At 31.4% G+C, this 20177-nt stretch overlaps 1 protein-coding gene and 2 long non-coding RNA genes across 3 annotated transcripts; 1 reads left to right on the plus strand and 2 right to left on the minus strand.

Moving 5' to 3' along the window:
• Positions 1-1367: 1367 nt before the first annotated feature.
• On the minus strand, positions 1368-2434 carry LOC127115831 (uncharacterized). The gene is made up of 3 exons (XR_007800888.1): positions 2273-2434; positions 1729-1839; positions 1368-1590 (listed from the first exon to the last, which is right to left on the minus strand). It is a non-coding gene; the product is annotated as an uncharacterized LOC127115831 (long non-coding RNA).
• Positions 1820-3275, plus strand: LOC127115832 (uncharacterized). The gene is made up of 3 exons (XR_007800889.1): positions 1820-2293; positions 2429-2698; positions 3008-3275. It is a non-coding gene; the product is annotated as an uncharacterized LOC127115832 (long non-coding RNA).
• Positions 3276-8396: 5121 nt separating this feature from the next.
• On the minus strand, positions 8397-19827 carry LOC127112009 (uncharacterized). Its single transcript, XM_051046213.1, has 2 exons — positions 19222-19827; positions 8397-8408 (listed from the first exon to the last, which is right to left on the minus strand). Exons 1-2 carry the CDS (start codon positions 19825-19827, stop codon positions 8397-8399), a joined length of 618 nt encoding a protein of 205 aa, XP_050902170.1.
• Between the last annotated feature and the right edge of the window lie 350 nt (positions 19828-20177).

Consider the following 20177-nt stretch of genomic DNA (forward strand, 5'->3'; position numbering starts at 1 on the left):
TGCATAACATTCTATATAGTATTCTCATAGCGGGTCAATCCAGTATAAATATTACTCTTAATATTCATACCTATGTTTAAGACTTGATAACTCCTTATCCATGATCCATGAGATGTGATCATCAGTCTATATACATAAGAGTCTCAATGCTTTAATGTTATCTCACTTTACAATAAAGCTCGACTACGGTTACTTTAAGAATAATGTCCTTATGTTTAATGGGGTCTCATGATTAAGTCACACTTGATACATTAAACCGACTAGCTATTCTAGGAACTTTATTAAACAAACATAATAAAGAAAAAACCTTTTATTATTAATAAATAATTTGATACAAGTACCAAAACTATTAGCCTATAGGGCTTACACCAACAAATAAAACCCTAGAGATTCAGCTTGGGTGTTCATCTGGTCGTAGGGGATGTGAAACCCTAATTGCATGGTATATTTAAGCATGAATTCAACAAGATTTAATCATGAAATCCTCAGGGCTCCCAAACCCTAATTCCTCGATGATTTGGTAATGAGGCCTCATGGGTACTTCTTGGGCCTTATTTTGGCTGTCTAAATCCTAGTTGAAGACTCATACATTGAATACTTGCTTGTAAAAAATCTGGATTGATTCAAAGACGTTGGAGGAGGTTCTTTACCATCATATCATGCATCATCAATCATCGAATGCCCTATGTGATCATGTAAACCATTCATTTTGACCTCCATGTCTACAGGCTTAGGATTTTGTCTGGTCCTAGGTTTTACTCAAGCAGCCATACATGTGCATTCCATTTGGTCATTCTTAATCCCTGAATTCTAAGCCCATGTTACTTTCAAGTTCATAGGTCGGTGGTCTTTGAAATATGATTCACAATTGCATTAGCCCTTGATCTTGGTCAATTATTTTCCATTAATTCCATTATGATTCATGGTGCATTATGGGCCATTAACCCTTGATTCATCCATTTTTTTAATCCATATACCATCATGCATTCATAATCTTTTTGGAGCAAGGGTTTTAAGTCATGGTGCAAATTTGGTCTCCTAAGCATATAAAAAACGTCACCTTTTACGAAAGTTGACTTTGGTCAACTGTTAACTTTTTGGTCAACGGATTGACCAAAGTGAACAATTACATTTTTTGCATCCCCAAAATTCATTACATCTTCATCATCCTTGCATGTTATTTGTCTTGCAAGCTTAGACATAAAAAAGAATCATGATTCACAACCCACATTTCTAAACATTTCAAATCATGGATAACATTCACTTCAGGCAATGCATAGTTCGAGCATCAGTTCATTTTACACATTATAAAACCTAGCAAATAACTCAATTCGTTAACTTCTAACAGAACCTGCACTAGAGTGACATTTCCACCATTTTCATTCAATTTCCATTTCCATAAATCCATGACTACATAAAAGAAAAACTACATTGAAATTCATCTTCAATTCACATTACAATATTCATTTACATTCAAACAAGTTACAATTCCAAATTTATAACCACTGCCATATAACCTAAGTTCCTAAACATCATCTTCACCAACCATCTTTATGATAAGCCGCTTCCATCCGTTTTGCATAGAAATCCCTACAAAACAAAGCAAAATGCCATGAGGTTTTACAAGCACCAAAGTATCTACCATTGGTTTTCAAATTACTGATTGAAATTAAGAAAAACTAGCATCAAACTAGCATGTCGGTATAGCATTCACACGATAATACTCACCATTCTAAAACATAGCAACGTGGCAGGTTCGACAGCAGCAGAGTGGGGCTCGGCGATTGGTGTGAAATCAGAAGTCAGACTCAACATAACTCACAACAACTTAATTGTAACCTGCAGTGTGGACAGAATTTAGTCATCAAACGAAATGAACTTCACTTGAAAATCCACATAGAAAACAAGAAATACATACTGACACATTAGAATGTCACCTAATAATTGCTAACTTCATCTAATAATCTAAGTCCACAACCATTTTCCAGCTTTGGTTTATTAGTTTACTGTCATGATAACAGCAGCAGCAGAACACGTCGAACTCAAGCTTTAACTGAAAGTTGATTTAACTGCACAAATCCCAACAGAAATAACTAACTCACAACTAATCTAACAGAATTCGGTTAACACAAAATCTCCTCTCACTAACCTCAAACCAAATTTGGATTAACATCATGGAGATCCCTCAATAATCAACGTGGATTGCGTTCGACACTCAATTCTAACCCTCACTATGTGTGTACAGAAAGAAATCAAAATTCAGAGAACTTACCTGATTTGACGCTTCAAACAGGTACGGACCTTCTTCTTCTTCAACCTTCTGTCATCGAATTCTTCTCCCTCTTCTTGTTCTTTGCTGATTGAGTGCTAATTCTTCTTCTTCTTCTTCTTCTGCTTGGTGACTTTTCTGCGTTCTTGATCGTCGCAGCTATCGCGTTGCGATTTTGGCGCGTGTCGTCGCAGCTATGCCGCGTGAATGCAAAGAGAGGGGGTTGCGTGTGGTTTAAGCTCCGCCAATTGAAGCTTCAACGAGGAGCTTCAATGGCATCTTGTTGGAAGAGCTCTGGTGAGGGAGGAAGGTGAGGATGCGGTTCTGCAGTGCGAGCTGTGTGAAAATTGGATATTGGTGATTGAAAAACCCCAATGATTGGAGAAGGTTATGAATATATAGTGATGAATCTGCAACTGATTAGGGCAGGTTAGTTTCATTAGGGCAGGTGCCCGGAATTTCTGTTAGATTTCTAAGAGAAAGTTGGTTAGGGTCTATTAAGTGAATTCTTTGAACTGGTTTTGGTTACTTGGTTAGAGTTAGTTTTTGATTTCTGTTATTGATTGGTTAGTATAGTTATTATGTGAGTTTGTTAGTTTCTGTTAGACGTAACCGGTGAAAAGTTAGTTATAAATTTGATTGGAGCTAATTGTGTTTCTGTTGGAAATTATATATTGAAATTAGAAATTGAATTGGTTAATGAATTTTCTGTCATGCTTTTGTTTATTGGTTTGGCAGGATATGAATTTGCAGGTTGAAGTTGTGATGATTTTCACTGCCGTGGGGTTTTTTTTGGAAATATTCTGTGAATAGAGGAAGGGTAATAATAAAAATGCTGAAATGAAATTCACACCTTGCCGTTAGTGGGTTTTGTAATTTGAAAATGAAATCCAATTGAAATGTGAGTAAAATGTATTATGTTTATGAGCTCTGTCAATTTTCTGTTATGCCGTGAGCCAAATTGTATTTGCTATTATTATGCTGCCCTGCTACACAAAATAAATTAGTTGCCATTTAGTTGTTTATAGGTTAGTTAAGTAATTTAGTCAGTGAAATAAGGATTCTCTGTATGTGATGCATTTCTGTTATGGTGATGATGTTAATAAAGTGATTATGTAGTTTAAAAATTGTCTATTAATTCTGTGACATTCAAAACTAGAGGGGTCAAAGAAGCCCTAAATGAGAAAGTCCTAACAATTAGGCTCCCTATTTGGCCCCATTTTTTTAGGCCCCTTACTAAATCAATAACTGTTTGGCCCCTTATTTTTAAGCCCCTTCATATTTTTGTTTTTTAAAGGGCCTAAATGAGAGACTCAAAATATAATTTATTTGAAACAACATATTTTATTTTTTTTAATATATATTTTAAAATAATAAATAATTTTGAAAACTATTTTTTTCAAAATATTAATTTTTTTTTCAGAAAAAAAAGAAACATTCATTTTTTTCGAAAAAAAACCTTATTTTTTTAAAATAAAAAAATTATTTTTTTAAAAAAATAAACATAATCGATTTTTTTGAAAGTATTAAAATTTTTAGTTTTTTTAAAAAAAATTGATATTTTTGAAAAAAAAATATTTTTTTCAAAAAAAATAAATAGATTTTTTTTTGTAAAAAAAACTGATTAATTTTTTAAAATGAGAAAGGCGTTTTTTTTTAAATAAAAAATCATTTTTTTTAAATAAAAAATTATTTTTTTCGAAAAAGAATGTCGATTTTTTTTTTGAAAATAAACCATCGATTGTTTTCGAGAAAAAAAGTCGATTTTTCCTGAAACTAAAAAATTTGATATTTTTCAAAAAGATATTTCGATTTTTTTATATATAAAAAAAGTCGATTTTTTCGAAGAAAAAAAAAAGATGATTTGTTTTTGAAAAAAAAAACGACTTTTCTCAAAAATAAAAAAAACTTACTTTTTTCGAAAATAGAAAAAAAAAGTCAAAGTTTTTTTAAAAATAAAAAAAATCAATTTTTTCCAAAAAATTAAATCGATTTTTTTAAATAAAAAAGTTTAATTTTATTTGAAACAAAATCAAATTTTTCCTAAAATAAAAAAGTTGATATTTTTCGAAAAAAATGATTTTTATAATAATAAAAAAAATAAAATAATTTTTTTCATTAAAAAAAAGTCATTTTTTTTCTTTAAAAAATGATGGGGCCTTAGGGCTTTACTTGAATTGTATGGGCCTTTAGTTTATGGGGCGTATATATTTTGGGCTGCAAATTGTCTTCCAATTCCTCAACGAGGAGGCTGCAAAAAAAATATAACGAAAATGATAAATAGAAATTAAAAACAAATACAATGTGAGGAAAGATCATAGTAATGTAAGGACTATAACATTTAGTAATTCCAAAACACCTAAAAAAATCAGTGAAAATGTAGTAACACAATGGCTAAAAATGTAACTATCAACATGAAAAACCTATCAAGAAAAAAGGATTATCAGCGTGAGGAATTTGCAAATTTAAGAAAAGGCAATTAACATAAAGATCGTTAAAATCATCATTATCTAACGCAAAAAACTATAAAAATGCAAGCATGACAAACTTCCAAATTCAAGAAAAAGAAAATCATATAAATAAGCAGTTTCTGAAACAAGAAAACGAGAAAATGCACAAAAACATGCAACAATCAGCATGAACTCGCAAGTTCAAGAAAAAAAATTAGAATTGTAAGAAAAATTATGAAGAAGAACTTACTCAGACGCAGTGGAATCTTGTTGAGATTCGAGAGAATGTACATCGGATCCTTGATTCTGAGAACAGTCTGACATGGTGGAAGAGATAGAGGAACCCAAAACCCTAGGTTTGGGACGAAGAGGGAAAAACAAACCCTTGAGCTGAACTAAAACGAAATTGCAATTATCAGAGTGAGAAACGAAATTATGATTTTTGTTCATCTTCAAATCACTTAAGATTTATGTACGCGGCAATTTTCTTTTCTTACTATTGTACGCCATAATTAGAACACTCCTACTAGTACACCTAGAGAGGTCAAAGAAGTCCTAAATGAGAAAGCCCTAACAATTAGGCCCCCCATTTGGCCCCATTTTTTTAGGCCCTCTATTTGACCCCATTTTTTTAGGCGCCCTACTAAATCAATAACTGTTTGGCCCCTTATTTTTAAGCCCCTTCATATTTTTGTTTTTTAAAGGGCCTAACTGAGGGGCTCAAAATATAATTTATTTGAAATAACATATTTTATTTTTTTAATATATATATTTAAATAATAAATATTTTTGAAAACTATTGTTTCTTAAATATTAATTTTTTTTTTAGAAAAACAAAACGTTGAATTTTTTCGAAAAAAACCTTATTTTTTTTAAAATAAAAAAATTATTTTTTTAAAAAAATAAAGATAATAGATTTTTTTGAAAGTATTAAAAATTTTAGTTTTTTTAAAAAAAATTGATATTTTGAAAAAAAAATAAATAGATTTTTTTTTGTAAAAAAAAATTGATTAATTTTTTAAAATGAGAAAGGCGTTTTTTTAAAAATAAAAAATCATTTTTTCTAAATAAAAAATTATTTTTTTCGTAAAAGAATGTCGATTTTTTTTTTTGAAAATAAACCATTGATTGTTTTCGAGAAAAAAAGTCGATTTTTCCTGAAACTAAAAAATTTGATATTTTTCATATAAAAAGTTATTTTGATTTTTTATATATATAAAAAAAGTCGATATTTTCGAAAAAAAAAAGATGAATTATTTTTGAAAAAAAACGACTTTTTTCGAAAATAAAAAAACTTACTTTTTTCGAAAATAGAAAAAAAAGTCAAAGTTTTTTCAAAAATAAAAAAAAATATCAATTTTTTCTAAAAAATTAAATCGATTTTTTTAAATAAAAAAGTTTAATTTTATATGAAACAAAATCGAATTTTTCCTTAAATAGAAAAGATGATATTTTTCGAAAAAAAATGATTTTTATGAAAATAAAAAAATAAAATAGATTTTTTCTTTAAAAAAAAGTCAATTTTTTTTCTTTAAAAAATGATGGGGCCTTAGGGCTTTACTTGAATTTTATGAGCCTTTAGTTTATGGGGCCTATATATTTTGGGGCTCATTTATTTTTTCATATCACATCCATTTCCCTCTTATAGTCTTCCAGCTTTTGTTCCAATTTGGTTATCTTTTTCTGTAGTAGAAATGTGAGAAAAGATCATAGTAATGTAAGGACTATAACATTTAGTAATTCTAAAACACCTAAAAAAATCAGTGAAAATGTAGTAGCACAATGGCTAAAAATGTAACTATCAACATGAGGAATTTGCAAATTTAAGAAAAGACAATTAACATAAAGATCGTTAAAATTATCATTATCTAACGCAAGAAAACTATAAAAATGCAAGCATGACAAACTTCCAAATTCAAGAAAAAGAAGATCATATAAATAAGCAGTTTCTAAAACAAGAAAACGAGAGAATGCACAAAAACATGCAACAATTAGCATGAACTCGCAAGAAAAAAAATTAGAATTGTAAGAAAAATTATGAAGAAGAACTTACTCAGACGTAGTGGAATCTTGTTGAGATTCGAGAGAATGTACATCGGATCCTTGATTCTGAGAACGGTCTGACATGGTGGAAGAGATAGAGGAACCCTAAACCCTAGGTTTGGGACGAAGAGGGAAAAAGAAACCCTTGAGCTGAACTAAAAGGAAATTGCAATTATCAGAGTGAGAAACGAAATTATGATTTTTGTTCATGGAGGACTATATATATATATATATATATATATATATATATATATATATATATATATATATATATATATATATATATATATATATATATATATATATATATATATATATATATATATATATATATATATATATATATATATATATATATATATATATATATATATATATATATATATATATAGTCTTTAAATCACTTATGATTTATGTACGTGGCAATTTTCTTTTCTTACTATTGTACGCCATAATTAAAACACTCCTACTAGTACACCTAGAGGGGTCAAAGAAATCCTAAATGAGAAAGCCCTAACAATTAGGCCCCCTATTTGGCCCCATTTTTTTAGGCCCCCTATTTGGCCCCATTTTTTTAGTCCCCCTACTAAATCAATAACTGTTCGGCTCCTTATTTTTAAGCCCCTTCATATTTTTGTTTTTTAAAGGGCCTAAATGAGGGGCTCCAAATATAATTTATTTGAAACAACATATTTTATTTTATTTTAATATATATTTTTAAATAATAAATATTTTTGAAAACTAGTTTTTTTTTTAAATATTAATTTTATTTTTAGAAAAAAAAAACGTTGAATTTTTTCGAAAAAAAACCTTATTTTTTTAAAAAAAATAAACATAATAGATTTTTTTGAAAGTATTAAAAATTTCAGTTTTTTTAAAAAAAATTGATATTTTTGAAAAAAAAATAAATAGATTTTTTTTTGTAAAAAAAAACTGATTAATTTTTTAAAATGAGAAAGGCGTTTTTTTAAAAATAAAAAATCATTTTTTCTAAATAAAAAATTATTTTTTTCGAAAAAGAATGTCAAATTTTTTTTTTTAAAATAAACCATTGATTGTTTTCGAGAAAAAAAGTCGATTTTTCCTGAAACTAAAAAATTTGATATTTTTCAAAAAGATATTTTGATTTTATATATATATAAAAAAAGTCGATATTTTCGAAAAAAAAAAAGATGATTTGTTTTTGAAAAAAAAACGACTTTTTTCGAAAATAAAAAAACTTACTTTTTTTGAAAATATAAAAAACAGTCAAAGTTTTTTCAAAAAAAAAAAAAACAATTTTTTCTAAAAAATTAAATCGATTTTTTTAAATAAAAAAGTTTAATTTTATTTGAAACAAAATCGAATTTTTCCTAAAATAGAAAAGTTGATATTTTTCGAAAAAAATGATTTTTATGAAAATAAAAAAATAAAATAGTTTTTTTCTTTAAAAAAAAGTCAATTTTTTTTCTTTAAAAAATGATGGGGCCTTAGGGCTTTACTTGAATTTTATGGGTCTTTAGTTTATGGGGCCTATATATTTTGGGGGTCATTTATTTTTCCATATCACATTTATTTCCCTCTTATAGTCTTCCAGCTTTTGTTCCAATTTGGTTATCTTTTTCTGTAGTAGACGCAGATTGTCTTCCAATTCCTCAATGAGGAGGCTGCAAAAAAAATATAACGAAAATGATAAATAGAAATTAAAAACAAATACAATGTGAGGAAAGATCATAGTAATGTAAGGACTATAACATTTAGTAATTTTAAAACACCTAAAAAAATCAGTGAAAATGTAGTAACACAATGGCTAAAAATGTAACTATCAACATGAAAAACCTATCAAGAAAAAAGGATTAACAGCGTGAGGAATTTGCAAATTTAAGAAAAGGCAATTAACATAAAGATCGTTAAAATCATCATTATCTAACGCAAGAAAACTATAAAAATGCAAGCATGACAAACTTCCAAATTCAAGAAAAAGAAGATCATATAAATAAGCAATTTCTAAAACAAGAAAACGAGAAAATGCACAAAAACATGCAACAATCAGCATGAACTCGCAAGTTCAAGAAAAAAAATTAGAATTGTAAGAAAAATTATGAAGAAGAACTTACTCAGACGCAGTGGAATCTTGTTGAGATTCGAGAGAATGTACATCGGATCGAAATTGCAATTATCAGAGTGAGAAACGAAATTATGATTTTTGTTCATGGAGGACTATATATATATATATATATATATATATATATATAGTCTTCAAATCACTTAAGATTTATGTACGCGGCAATTTTCTTTTCTTACTATTGTACGCCATAATTAGAACACTCCTACTAGTACACCTAGAGGGGTCAAAGAAATCCTAAATGAGAAAGCCCTTACAATTAGGCCTCCCATTTGGCCCCATTTTTTAGGCCCTCTATTTGACCCCATTTTTTTAGGCCCCCTACTAAATCAATAACTGTTTGGCCCCTTATTTTTAAGCCCCTTCATATTTTTGTTTTTTAAAGGGCCTAACTGAGGGGATCAAAATATAATTTATTTGAAATAACATATTTTATTTTTTTAATATATATATTTAAATAATAAATATTTTTGAAAACTATTGTTTCTTAAATATTAATTTTTTTTTAGAAAAACAAAACGTTGAATTTTTTCGAAAAAAACCTTATTTTTTTTAAAATAAAAAAATTATTTTTTTAAAAAAATAAAGATAATAGATTTTTTTGAAAGTATTAAAAATTTTATTTTTTTTAAAAAAAATTGATATATTGAAAAAAAAAAAATAGATTTTTTTTTGTAAAAAAAAATTGATTAATTTTTTAAAATGAGAAAGGCGTTTTTTTTAAAAATAAAAAATCATTTTTTCTAAATAAAAAATTATTTTTTTCGTAAAAGAATGTCGATTTTTTTTTTTTAAAATAAACCATTGATTGTTTTCGAGAAAAAAAGTCGATTTTTCCTGAAACTAAAAAATTTGATATTTTTCATAAAAAAAGTTATTTTGATTTTTTATATATATAAAAAAAGTCGATATTTTCGAAAAAAAAAAGATGAATTATTTTTGAAAAAAAATGACTTTTTTCGAAAATAAAAAAACTTACTTTTTTCGAAAATAGAAAAAAAAAGTCAAAGTTTTTTCAAAAATAAAAAAAAATATCAATTTTTTCTAAAAAATTAAATCGATTTTTTTAAATAAAAAAGTTTAATTTTATATGAAACAAAATTGAATTTTTCCTTAAATAGAAAAGATGATATTTTTCGAAAAAAATGATTTTTATGAAAATAAAAAAATAAAATAGATTTTTTCTTTAAAAAAAAGTCAATTTTTTTTCTTTAAAAAATGATGGGGCCTTAGGGCTTTACTTGAATTTTATGAGCCTTTAGTTTATGGGGCCTATATATTTTGGGGCTCATTTATTTTTTCATATCACATCCATTTCCCTCCTATAGTCTTCCAGCTTTTGTTCCAATTTGGTTATCTTTTTCTGTAGTAGAAATGTGAGGAAAGATCATAGTAATGTAAGGACTATAACATTTAGTAATTCTAAAACACCTAAAAAAATCAGTGAAAATGTAGTAGCACAATGGCTAAAAATGTAACTATCAACATGAAAAACCTATCAAGAAAAAAGGATTAACACCGTGAGGAATTTGCAAATTTAAGAAAAGACAATTAACATAAAGATCGTTAAAATCATCATTATCTAACGCAAGAAAACTATAAAAATGCAAGCATGACAAACTTCCAAATTCAAGAAAAAGAAGATCATATAAATAAGCAGTTTCTAAAACAAGAAAACGAGAAAATGCACAAAAACATGCAACAATCAGCATGAACTCGCAAGTTCAAGAAAAAAAATTAGAATTGTAAGAAAAATTATGAAGAAGAACTTACTCAGACGTAGTGGAATCTTGTTGAGATTCGAGAGAATGTACATCGGATCCTTGATTCTGAGAACGGTCTGACATGGTGGAAGAGATAGAGGAACCCTAAACCCTAGGTTTGGGACGAAGAGGGAAAAAGAAACCCTTGAGCTGAACTAAAAGGAAATTACAATTATCAGAGTGAGAAACGAAATTATGATTTTTGTTCATGGAGGACTATATATATATATATATATATATAGTCTTTAAATCACTTATGATTTATGTACGTGGCAATTTTCTTTTCTTACTATTGTACGCCATAATTAAAACACTCCTACTAGTACACCTAGAGGGGTCAAAGAAATCCTAAATGAGAAAGCCCTAACAATTAGGCCCCCTATTTGGCCCCATTTTTTTAGGCCCCCTATTTGGCCCCATTTTTTTAGTCCCCCTACTAAACCAATAACTGTTCGGCTCCTTATTTTTAAGCCCCTTCATATTTTTGTTTTTTAAAGGGCCTAAATGAGGGGCTCCAAATATAATTTATTTGAAACAACATATTTTATTTTATTTTAATATATATTTTTAAATAATAAATATTTTTGAAAACTAGTTTTTTTTTTAAATATTAATTTTTTTTTTAGAAAAAAAAAAACGTTGAATTGCAATTATCAGAGTGAGAAACGAAATTATGATTTTTGTTCATGGAGGACTATATATATATATATATATATATATATATATATATATATATATATATATATATATATATATATATATATATATATATTCTTCAAATCACTTATGATTTATGTACGCGACAATTTTCTTTTCTTACTATTGTACGCCATAATTAGAACACTCCTACTAGTACACCTAGAGGGGTCAAAGAAGTCCTAAATGAGAAAGCCCTAACAATTAGGCCCCTTATTTGGCCCCATTTTTTTAGGCCCCCTATTTGGCCCCATTTTTTTAGGCGCCCTACTAAATCAATAACTGTTTGGCCCCTTATTTTTAAGCCCCTTCATATTTTTGTTTTTTAAAGGGCCTAAATGAGGGGCTTAAAATATAATTTATTTGAAATTACATATTTTATTTTTTTCAATATATATTTTTAAATAATAAATAGTTTTGAAAACTATTTTTTTTAAGAAAAAAAAAACGTTGAATTTTTTTGAAAAAAAACCTTATTTTTTATAAAATAAAAAAATTATTTTTTAAAAAAAATAAACATAATAGATTTTTTTGAAAGTATTAAAAATTTTAGTTTTTTTAAAAAAAAATTGATATTTTTGAGAAAAAAATAAATAGATTTTTTTTGTAAAAAAAAACTGATTAATTTTTTAAAATGAGAAAGGCATTTTTTTAAAAATAAAAAATCATTTTTTCTAAATAAAAAATTATTTTTTCTAAATAAAAAATTATTTTTTTCGAAAAAGAATGTCGATATTTTTTTTGAAAATATATCATTGATCGTTTTCGAGAAAAAAAGTCGATTTTTCCTGAAACTAAAAAATTTGATATTTTTCAAAAAGATATTTTGATTTTTTATATATATAAAAAAAGTCGATATTTTCGAAAAAAAAAAAGATGATTTGTTTTTGAAAAAAAAATGACTTTTTTCGAAAATAAAAAAACTTACTTTTTTCAAAAATAGAAAAAAAAGTCAAAGTTTTTTCAAAAATAAAAAAAATCAATTTTTTCTAAAAAATTAAATCGATTTTTTTAAATAAAAAAGTTTAATTTTATTTGAAACAAAATCGAATTTTTCCTAAAATAGAAAAGTTGATATTTTTCGAAAAAAATGATTTTTATGAAAATAAAAAAATAAAATAGTTTTTTTCTTTAAAAAAAAGTCAATTTTTTTTCTTTAAAAAATGATGGGGCCTTAGGGCTTTACTTGAATTTTATGGGCCTTTAGTTTATGGGGCCTATATATTTTGGGGGTCATTTATTTTTCCATATCACATCCATTTCCCTCTTATAGTTGATCGCTCGACTGGGTGAGTCGAGAATGGGATACAAACTGCAAGTGCACAGTTCTATCGCGTAGTTTTAAAAGATATCGATCCCACAGGGACTTGTGAATCGATGTACCGTTATCTAAAGTTACTACGTAAATCTAAGGTGAAAACGTTTGATTGTTTGGGGAAAAACTAAGAGCTAAACTAATATCTAGATTAAATATCAATAAAACGGATATCGGTATGTAGTTCGTCAAAACTAGGGAATCAATTCCTTGTCGGTCTCTCGGTTTTAAAATAAATCGTTTCGATTAACTTTATTGGTTAAAGGTTTTATCTCAAACTCTCGCTCTGTTGAAGAAACCATGATCTTATATTAATGTAGCTGTCACTTATAATTAAGTCAAAAATCATATTTTGAAAACAATAAAGTTGCAGAAACTCTTTTTAAGAAAATACTGACCGTTTTAAACACCCTTATCTCAAACTCTCGCTCTGTTGACTTAGGTTATACAATTAAATCTAAATGCTTAACTCTCGTCCTCACATTCAATCTTTAAAAATACTTTTTGGAAAAAGGTCAGAATTTAATTAATTCTAAAACTTGCTCTCGCCCTGAGATAGACTTAATGACTAACTTACACTGTCCAGTTAAAACCTCAAACTCTCGCTCTGTTGGTTTCAACTTCTTTACGTCTTTTACTTTTGTAAAAAATCTTGTTATTAAACCTGTAAGTTAAGACCATAAAAAGATTGATTCTAATTTTAAGTTTGAATAGACCGACTCAGTCTTGACCCCTTTTTCTGCTTACTTTACATACCGATACCTAGGCGAATTAGCCAGACATGCTAACTAAATAATAATTATTATCATGCATACACAGACTCATTTCAGGCAGGCAATGTAAATAAACAATAGAATAAAACATTAAATATTAAATAACAATTTGAGAACCTGAATGCGTAATACAAAGGTCTTGAACACTCCTCCACAAGCCGGTAGGATTTGTTCTTCGATTCTTCAATTAAACAGTAAATTAAATCAAGGAAATAAAAAAACTCGAATATAACGTAAGGTTAAATCCGGTATAAAGTTGCATAGTAGTTTCCGGTGTAGAAACTACTACGCGAAAAATATTTAAAAGTTAAAAACGGGAAAGGTAAATTTGCAAGGGAAGAAGAAAATAAAACTTGCAAAATAAACAAATAAAATAAACAATATTAATTCTGCTGGAAAAAGAAAAATAAGCAAAAACTTGAACAGAAAATCGGCAGAGCTTCGGTGTGTGTAAACGGCAAAGAGAGGAGAGCAAACGAGAGGGATTAGGGTAGCTATTTATAGTAGTGCTACTAACTGCCTTTTTCTTCTTTTCCACGAGTCTTCAGCGTGCTAAATTCACGGCTTGGGAATAGGACACGAAGTCCTCAACGTTACTTCCATTCCTCTGAGAGCGTAACTTGCGCCAAAAAGCTAGTGGACTGGTGTGACGCTCGTCACACCATGTGTGACGTCCGTCACAAGGCTACTTCGCGTGACGCTCGTCACGCGTCCTGTGACGTCCGTCACAGGCACAGCATTGGTGACTTGTGCGCTTTGGGCTGGGCTTTGGCCTTTGGTTCCTTTTCTCTCCTTTTTGTTCCTTTTTACACCTCCTTTTCTTCCCTTTTTCACTTTTGCTTCAAAATGGGTACCTGATATAAATAGAAGAGGAATACTGCATAATATCTGATAAAATGAGATGAACTAGCGTAAATGATAATATAATTTAATTGAATTAAGTCTTAAAAAGCGATATAATTTCGTGTTATCAAACTCCCCCATACTTAAATCTTTGCTTGTCCTCAAGCAAAATTCAGTATAGAACTTGTTAAAAGTTTTTTTTTTTTTTTTAGCCAGATGAAATTTTAAAGCGCACATCAATTCGTACTAGGTTGCCAATGGATTTTTGTTTAGGAGGACTTGAGTTTAATCTTGACATCAACAACTACCGTCACAACTTAGATAACCCTACCTTATGCCAATCAGTTCCAAGTACACTATGATAGCTATCCTGGTTCCTTTAGTCTTATTTTACCCGTTTTCATTCTAGCGAAATCACATTAAGCCCTTTATCTTTTCGCGCACATAGTGGAGTAACCGGTTAGTGATTATGATCCGCTTTTAGCTAGAAGTTCTGGTACATAAGTCGGATAACTTCATTATTCAGCCCATTGCAAATTGCGGGGGATCGAACCGTAGTCCGCCCTACCGAGTTCAGTACCAGATACCTACTGAACCAACTCATAATGGATCTTTCATATTGTGTTTTTGCTTGATTTGCGACCTTTAGATTAAATGATCTGGTAAGGATCACCTAATTTAATTAGTGCATTTCTTGACATATTCGTATATTTCATGTTACTTTGGGGATCATTCACTTATATTCATCGGCTCTCCACGTAGTTTGCTATTAAGATGGTGCTGACTTCTGTATAAACTACTTGGGGTTACCATAGAACTAAAAGTTCAAGGAGTTCGGTATAATAGGTACTTATCCTGATCTAACATATTGAGGTTCTCAGAGCGTTGTTATGGTAATGATTTTGTTTTGATTTCACTCAAGTTTTATAAAGTAAGCAACCTTTATACTTATTGGGTGTGTTAAAATTTTTGTTATGGCTCAAGAAAGTTGAGGGAAATAGATAATAGAAAATTTTTCACATTCAGGACTTAACTTAAAAAAATATTTTTTTTTTTTTTTTTTATAGGGAAATAACAATGAAAAGGGAGAGTACATACTTGAAACAAAGATGAGAATGGAAAGAATAATGTTTCCCCCCCATACTTGAACTAAACATTGTCCTCGATGTTTTAAGGGAAAGAAATACAAAATGGAGATGAAAAGAAAGATACAACTAAGGCTGCCTTCCACCTCTGGTTCTTGGTCCTGGTGATCTTTGACGTATGTCTAAGCTGTCGAATCTGCTAAACAACTCAGTAAACCGCTGGTCGGTTATGGCATTCCGAGCATCCTGTTGCTGTTGCATTTGACGCATCATCTGCATCATATCTGCATTCTGTGCCTGCATACCATCGATAGCATCCATAATGTCGTCGTTGGTCGCAGGTCGTCTTCGTCGACGACGTTGGGAGGATGGGCCGGCTGCATTACTGGAAGGGTTGAGCGGGACTGATTGTTGTGTTGGCGGATGATCACCTTGTTCCATTTCTTCAAACTCATCTGTTTGCTGGTTTGTTTGTGAAGGCTCGGTGGTTTCAGGAGCGCTAAGATCGTAGAGGTGGCGGTCCGGGTTTGTGACATCGGTTAGGGTGGTATTGGGTAGCACAACACTTGGGACTGCTTGGTTGTTCACCATAAGATAATAGCCTCCGCCTACTCTGTTTTTAATCAGGCGGCTGGAGCGGCAATAGCTGATATCCATAGACAGGGGAGGTAGGGATTCTAAAGTTTGGAGTTTATCCCCTAGGTTCAGGCCAAGTGCTATGGAGGTTATTAATCCACCAATTATGAATGGTTGTCGGCCTCTAGCACATAAGGTGCGGATATGATGAAAGAGAAAAGAGGCGGCGTTTACCTTAGTATCCGATTCGAAAACGCACTGGAGGAAAAAGAGTTCTTTTGAGTTGACCTTGCTGTTGTTTGGTCTTCCAAAGAGTGTGTTTTGCAGGATACGGAGAAAATAACGGATGGTGGGGTTATGGACGTGGGAGAGAAGGAGTTCTTCCCAGTTGTAGGTATTTATACCGGAAATTTTCTTAAAAAGGTCGAAAACTAGAACTGTGTTCCAGTTTGAGGTTGGAGGGATTCTGGCATGGAGCAGACCTTCTGTGGGGAAATGTAGCATGGCACTCAATTCGCGTTGGGTTAGAGAGTACTCGGTGTTAAACATACGGAAGGTAGCCGTACCGGTTAGAAATTCACCTTCACCGGCGGGAGTGGAGTAGTCGTAAGAACTTAGGAATTCTAAGGTTAGGGAAGGATAGGTGGGTTGGTTATGGGTGCAAAGGAAGGTTAAATCGGCTTTACGGAGCATCCACTCGATACCTTGGAGTAAGCCCAATTGTTGTAAACAAGAAAAAACGGGGTACCTGGTGGAAGCGACGCCTCGCTGTTGGAAGCGCTCGAATTGCTCCTGCTGATAGTTGTCATCTCCGGATCGGAAGATGATATTTCCGAAATTTTGATTTCCCGCCATTGTGATGAATTTTTGAAGGGATGATTTGGAAAGGAAAAGAAGTGTGTTTGATATGAGAGATTTGTTTTGTGGTGAATGAAGGGAGTTTTGGTAGGTATTTATAGGAGAAGGATTGGAAGGTAGAAAGAAAAAGTGGTTGAAAAGTAATTAAGTGTGGTAAATGAAAAATGAATGGGGAATGTAAAAAGGTAATGGGTGTAACGTTCGTCTCCAACGGCTCCCTAACGTTCACATGTCTGAGGGGCGTTACGCTCGTCACAAGGCTGTGACGCTCGTAACAGGCACTAAGTGTGCCGTCCGTTATGGGTGGTGTGACGCTCGTCACACTTCCTTTTTGGAAAGGCTTAGTAGCGCTTCACAGAATCACTTTGGTAGCGTATTTTAATGTTTTATTTAGCTTATGGTTATTTTTAGTCTGCAATTTTTAATGCACTGTGCACGTTACTTGCTTTGTATAATAATAATAGGTAACAACAGTAGAACGTAACAGGCATTTGCATAATAAAATTAACTAAACAGCTTCAATAAAAAAAAGAGATCATAATGTATTACAGGAAGGGAAAATAATGAAATGAAATAGAAATAATCATGAATTCAAACAACATTAATGAAAAAAACTAGCCTAAAACTAAATAACTTAGAAAGGAAAAATAACTAAATTCCATCTATCTTCGGATCTCTGGCTGGAGGAGTAAAAGAGTTAACATGATGCCGTAACATACGTAACTGACTTGCCGTGCTGCTCATGTGTTCTAGGACTGCAAGTCTCAAGCTGTGGAAATCTTCCCTGAGGGCGTTTTGTTCTGACATCAAAGCTTCAATGACGGTTTTAATATCTGTTCCTGGCATATGATGTCGGAGATCAGGCATGGCTGATTCTTCGGTCAGGACAGGCTGAGGAGGAGGATCAATATCATAGTAGCCGGACGGAGTCTGAGGGTCAGATTCAGCAAGAGAGATATGGTCAACATAGTGCTCATAGTCATCACAAATCTCATAATCCTGGATGGATTCAGTGGATCCAGCAGGAGTTGGGGTTTCATTCAGGTTATAGAGCCAGTTCCTTTGGTTATGAACACTAGTCCTAGGATCGGGCAGGGTGAATAGGCAGAGAACCTGGTTATCAATAACAAGCTCAAACTCATCATACCCTAGGTTTGCTATAAACATAGTGTTGAAGAGGAAAGGTATACTCATAGTGGTAATGCCACAAAAAGGGTTCAGGTCAAGCATAGGCTGACGTAATCCAATAGCATTACCTATCATAGTGATCAAACCGCCTATTCTAATGGGTGCTCGCTCATCCTGGATAAGGTGGTCCAAATTAGCTAACATAAAAGTAGCACCGTTTACTGGACGGTTCTGGGAAGCACAAAATATGATGAAGAGTTCATCACGTGAAACTGAAGTACTATTTGGCTTTTTCCCAAATAAAGTGTGGGTCAGGATCTTATGGAAATAGCGAAAAGCCGGGTTATGTATGTTTCTAGAGAGAAACTCATGTTCTTCGGGCTCATCATTTCCAGTCAGCTTACCCCAAAAGTGTTCCAGCTCTCTATATTCAAAAAGTTCTTCCTGGCTTATAGTGAATGTATCAAAGGAGGTAGGAAAACCCAAAAGGTTGGTGAAGTCTCTAATATTAAATTGGTACTCCATATTGAACATTCTGAACTGGATAAAACCTCTGGTAATTCCTTTTCCATGGCTAGGTAGATAGATTAATGAACTAAGGAATTCTAGTGTGAGTCTCCGGTAGGTGGTGAAATGTCTCAGGATAGGGGAGGTCTCCCATCCTATCTGATTCAGCAAAAACAGGACACTCTGTCTCAGTCCAAGGGCAGTCATAGCCCAATCATCAGCATATAAACTAGGTAGCATCTCTCTAGCGGCTAGTTCTTCAAACCTTCGTTTCTGAGCCATTCCTCTGAACTTGATACCCATACGATCAAAATGTCCCATCTGGTTAGTGTTAACTAGAGAAAAGAAACATGAGTTTAAGTCAGGATTTGGCCAAATGCCGAAAGAAGAAAAGAATTATTATTATTATATATAGATATATTTTTTTTTCTTTTTGAATAAATCAATAATGAATACTAAATAGAAATTAAAAGAATAATTAAGAGAAAAATAGAGAAATGATAATAATAATAGAATAATAAAATAACAGATTAATTTGTGGGTTGTCTCCCACTAAGCGCTTTGTTTAAATGTCGCAAGCTCGACGACTCAGGAGTGTAAGTACTCATGGTGGTTCTTTCGAGGATGAATCCTCGGTCAAACTTTTAATTATCCTTGATTTCCATGGCCACTTATCAATCCATCTCTCATAACCGTCACTTTTTCTTCTTTTTCTTCTGCGAGGTAGTTTATCCTCCTGAACTTGTGGTGGTGGTTCTGGCTCTATTACGGGAGCTAGCTTTTCAGGTTTAGGTTCAATTTTTGAAATCACCACCTCAAAGTCTGGTTTGCCCCTTTTTATACTAATTAGTTTTCTAATTTCATGGGCTTCAAATTCCCTCTTCTTGTTCAGGGTGACAGATAAAGGTGCATTGGTGTGGATATTTTCTGATAGCTCCTCATTACTTTCGGATTTGGGGTCTACCTTAACTTCCACAGACCTTCGCGGGAAAGGAATTGGTGATTTATAGGGAGAAGGGACAACACATAGCTCTTCCTTCTCTACCTTTTTGACAACCTCCCTTTCGGGTGGTGTTTGTGGAACTTTCTCAATCTCTACTTTTTTCTCACCTGAACCCTCCTCATTGTCACTATCCTTAGGATTTTCGATAAATCTTTCACTGGTGGTTGTTACCATATCCGCATGTTTCTCAGGGAAAGGTCCTAGAGGTGTCTGCGCAAGTAGGAAGATTTGAGTCTCCAATGTCTCGTTGTGAGTGACGAGGGACTCGACCACATTGTTCAGTTGCGTAAGGGTTTCATTGGTATAGAGACTTTGTTTCCTAAATTCTTCATTCTGAAGAGTTTGTGTAGCCACAAAGCGTTCCATCATAGATTCCATCCTTAAGTGAGTTTGCGTCTCAATGAAATCCTCCATTAATATTTCCAGGTTGGATTTATAGGAATCTTGCGATTCCTCAAAATACTGGGAGTGATAATCGTAGAGAAAGTTTGGGTGATACATAGTGATAGAGAAAAAAAAAATTGCCTTAGTCTCTACAGCGTAACAGAAGAGTTACGATATCGATTAAATAAAAGTCCCCGGCAACGGCGCCAAAAACTTGATCGCTCGACTGGGTGAGTCGAGAATGGGATACAAACTGCAAGTGCACAGTTCTATCGCGTAGTTTTAAAAGATATCGATCCCACAGGGACTTGTGAATCGATGTACCGTTATCTAAAGTTACTACGTAAATCTAAGGTGAAAACGTTTGATTGTTTGGGGAA

Source organism: Lathyrus oleraceus, chromosome 1 (assembly GCF_024323335.1).
Source record: "Lathyrus oleraceus cultivar Zhongwan6 chromosome 1, CAAS_Psat_ZW6_1.0, whole genome shotgun sequence".
In the NCBI taxonomy this organism is placed as follows: Eukaryota; Viridiplantae; Streptophyta; class Magnoliopsida; order Fabales; family Fabaceae; genus Lathyrus; species Lathyrus oleraceus.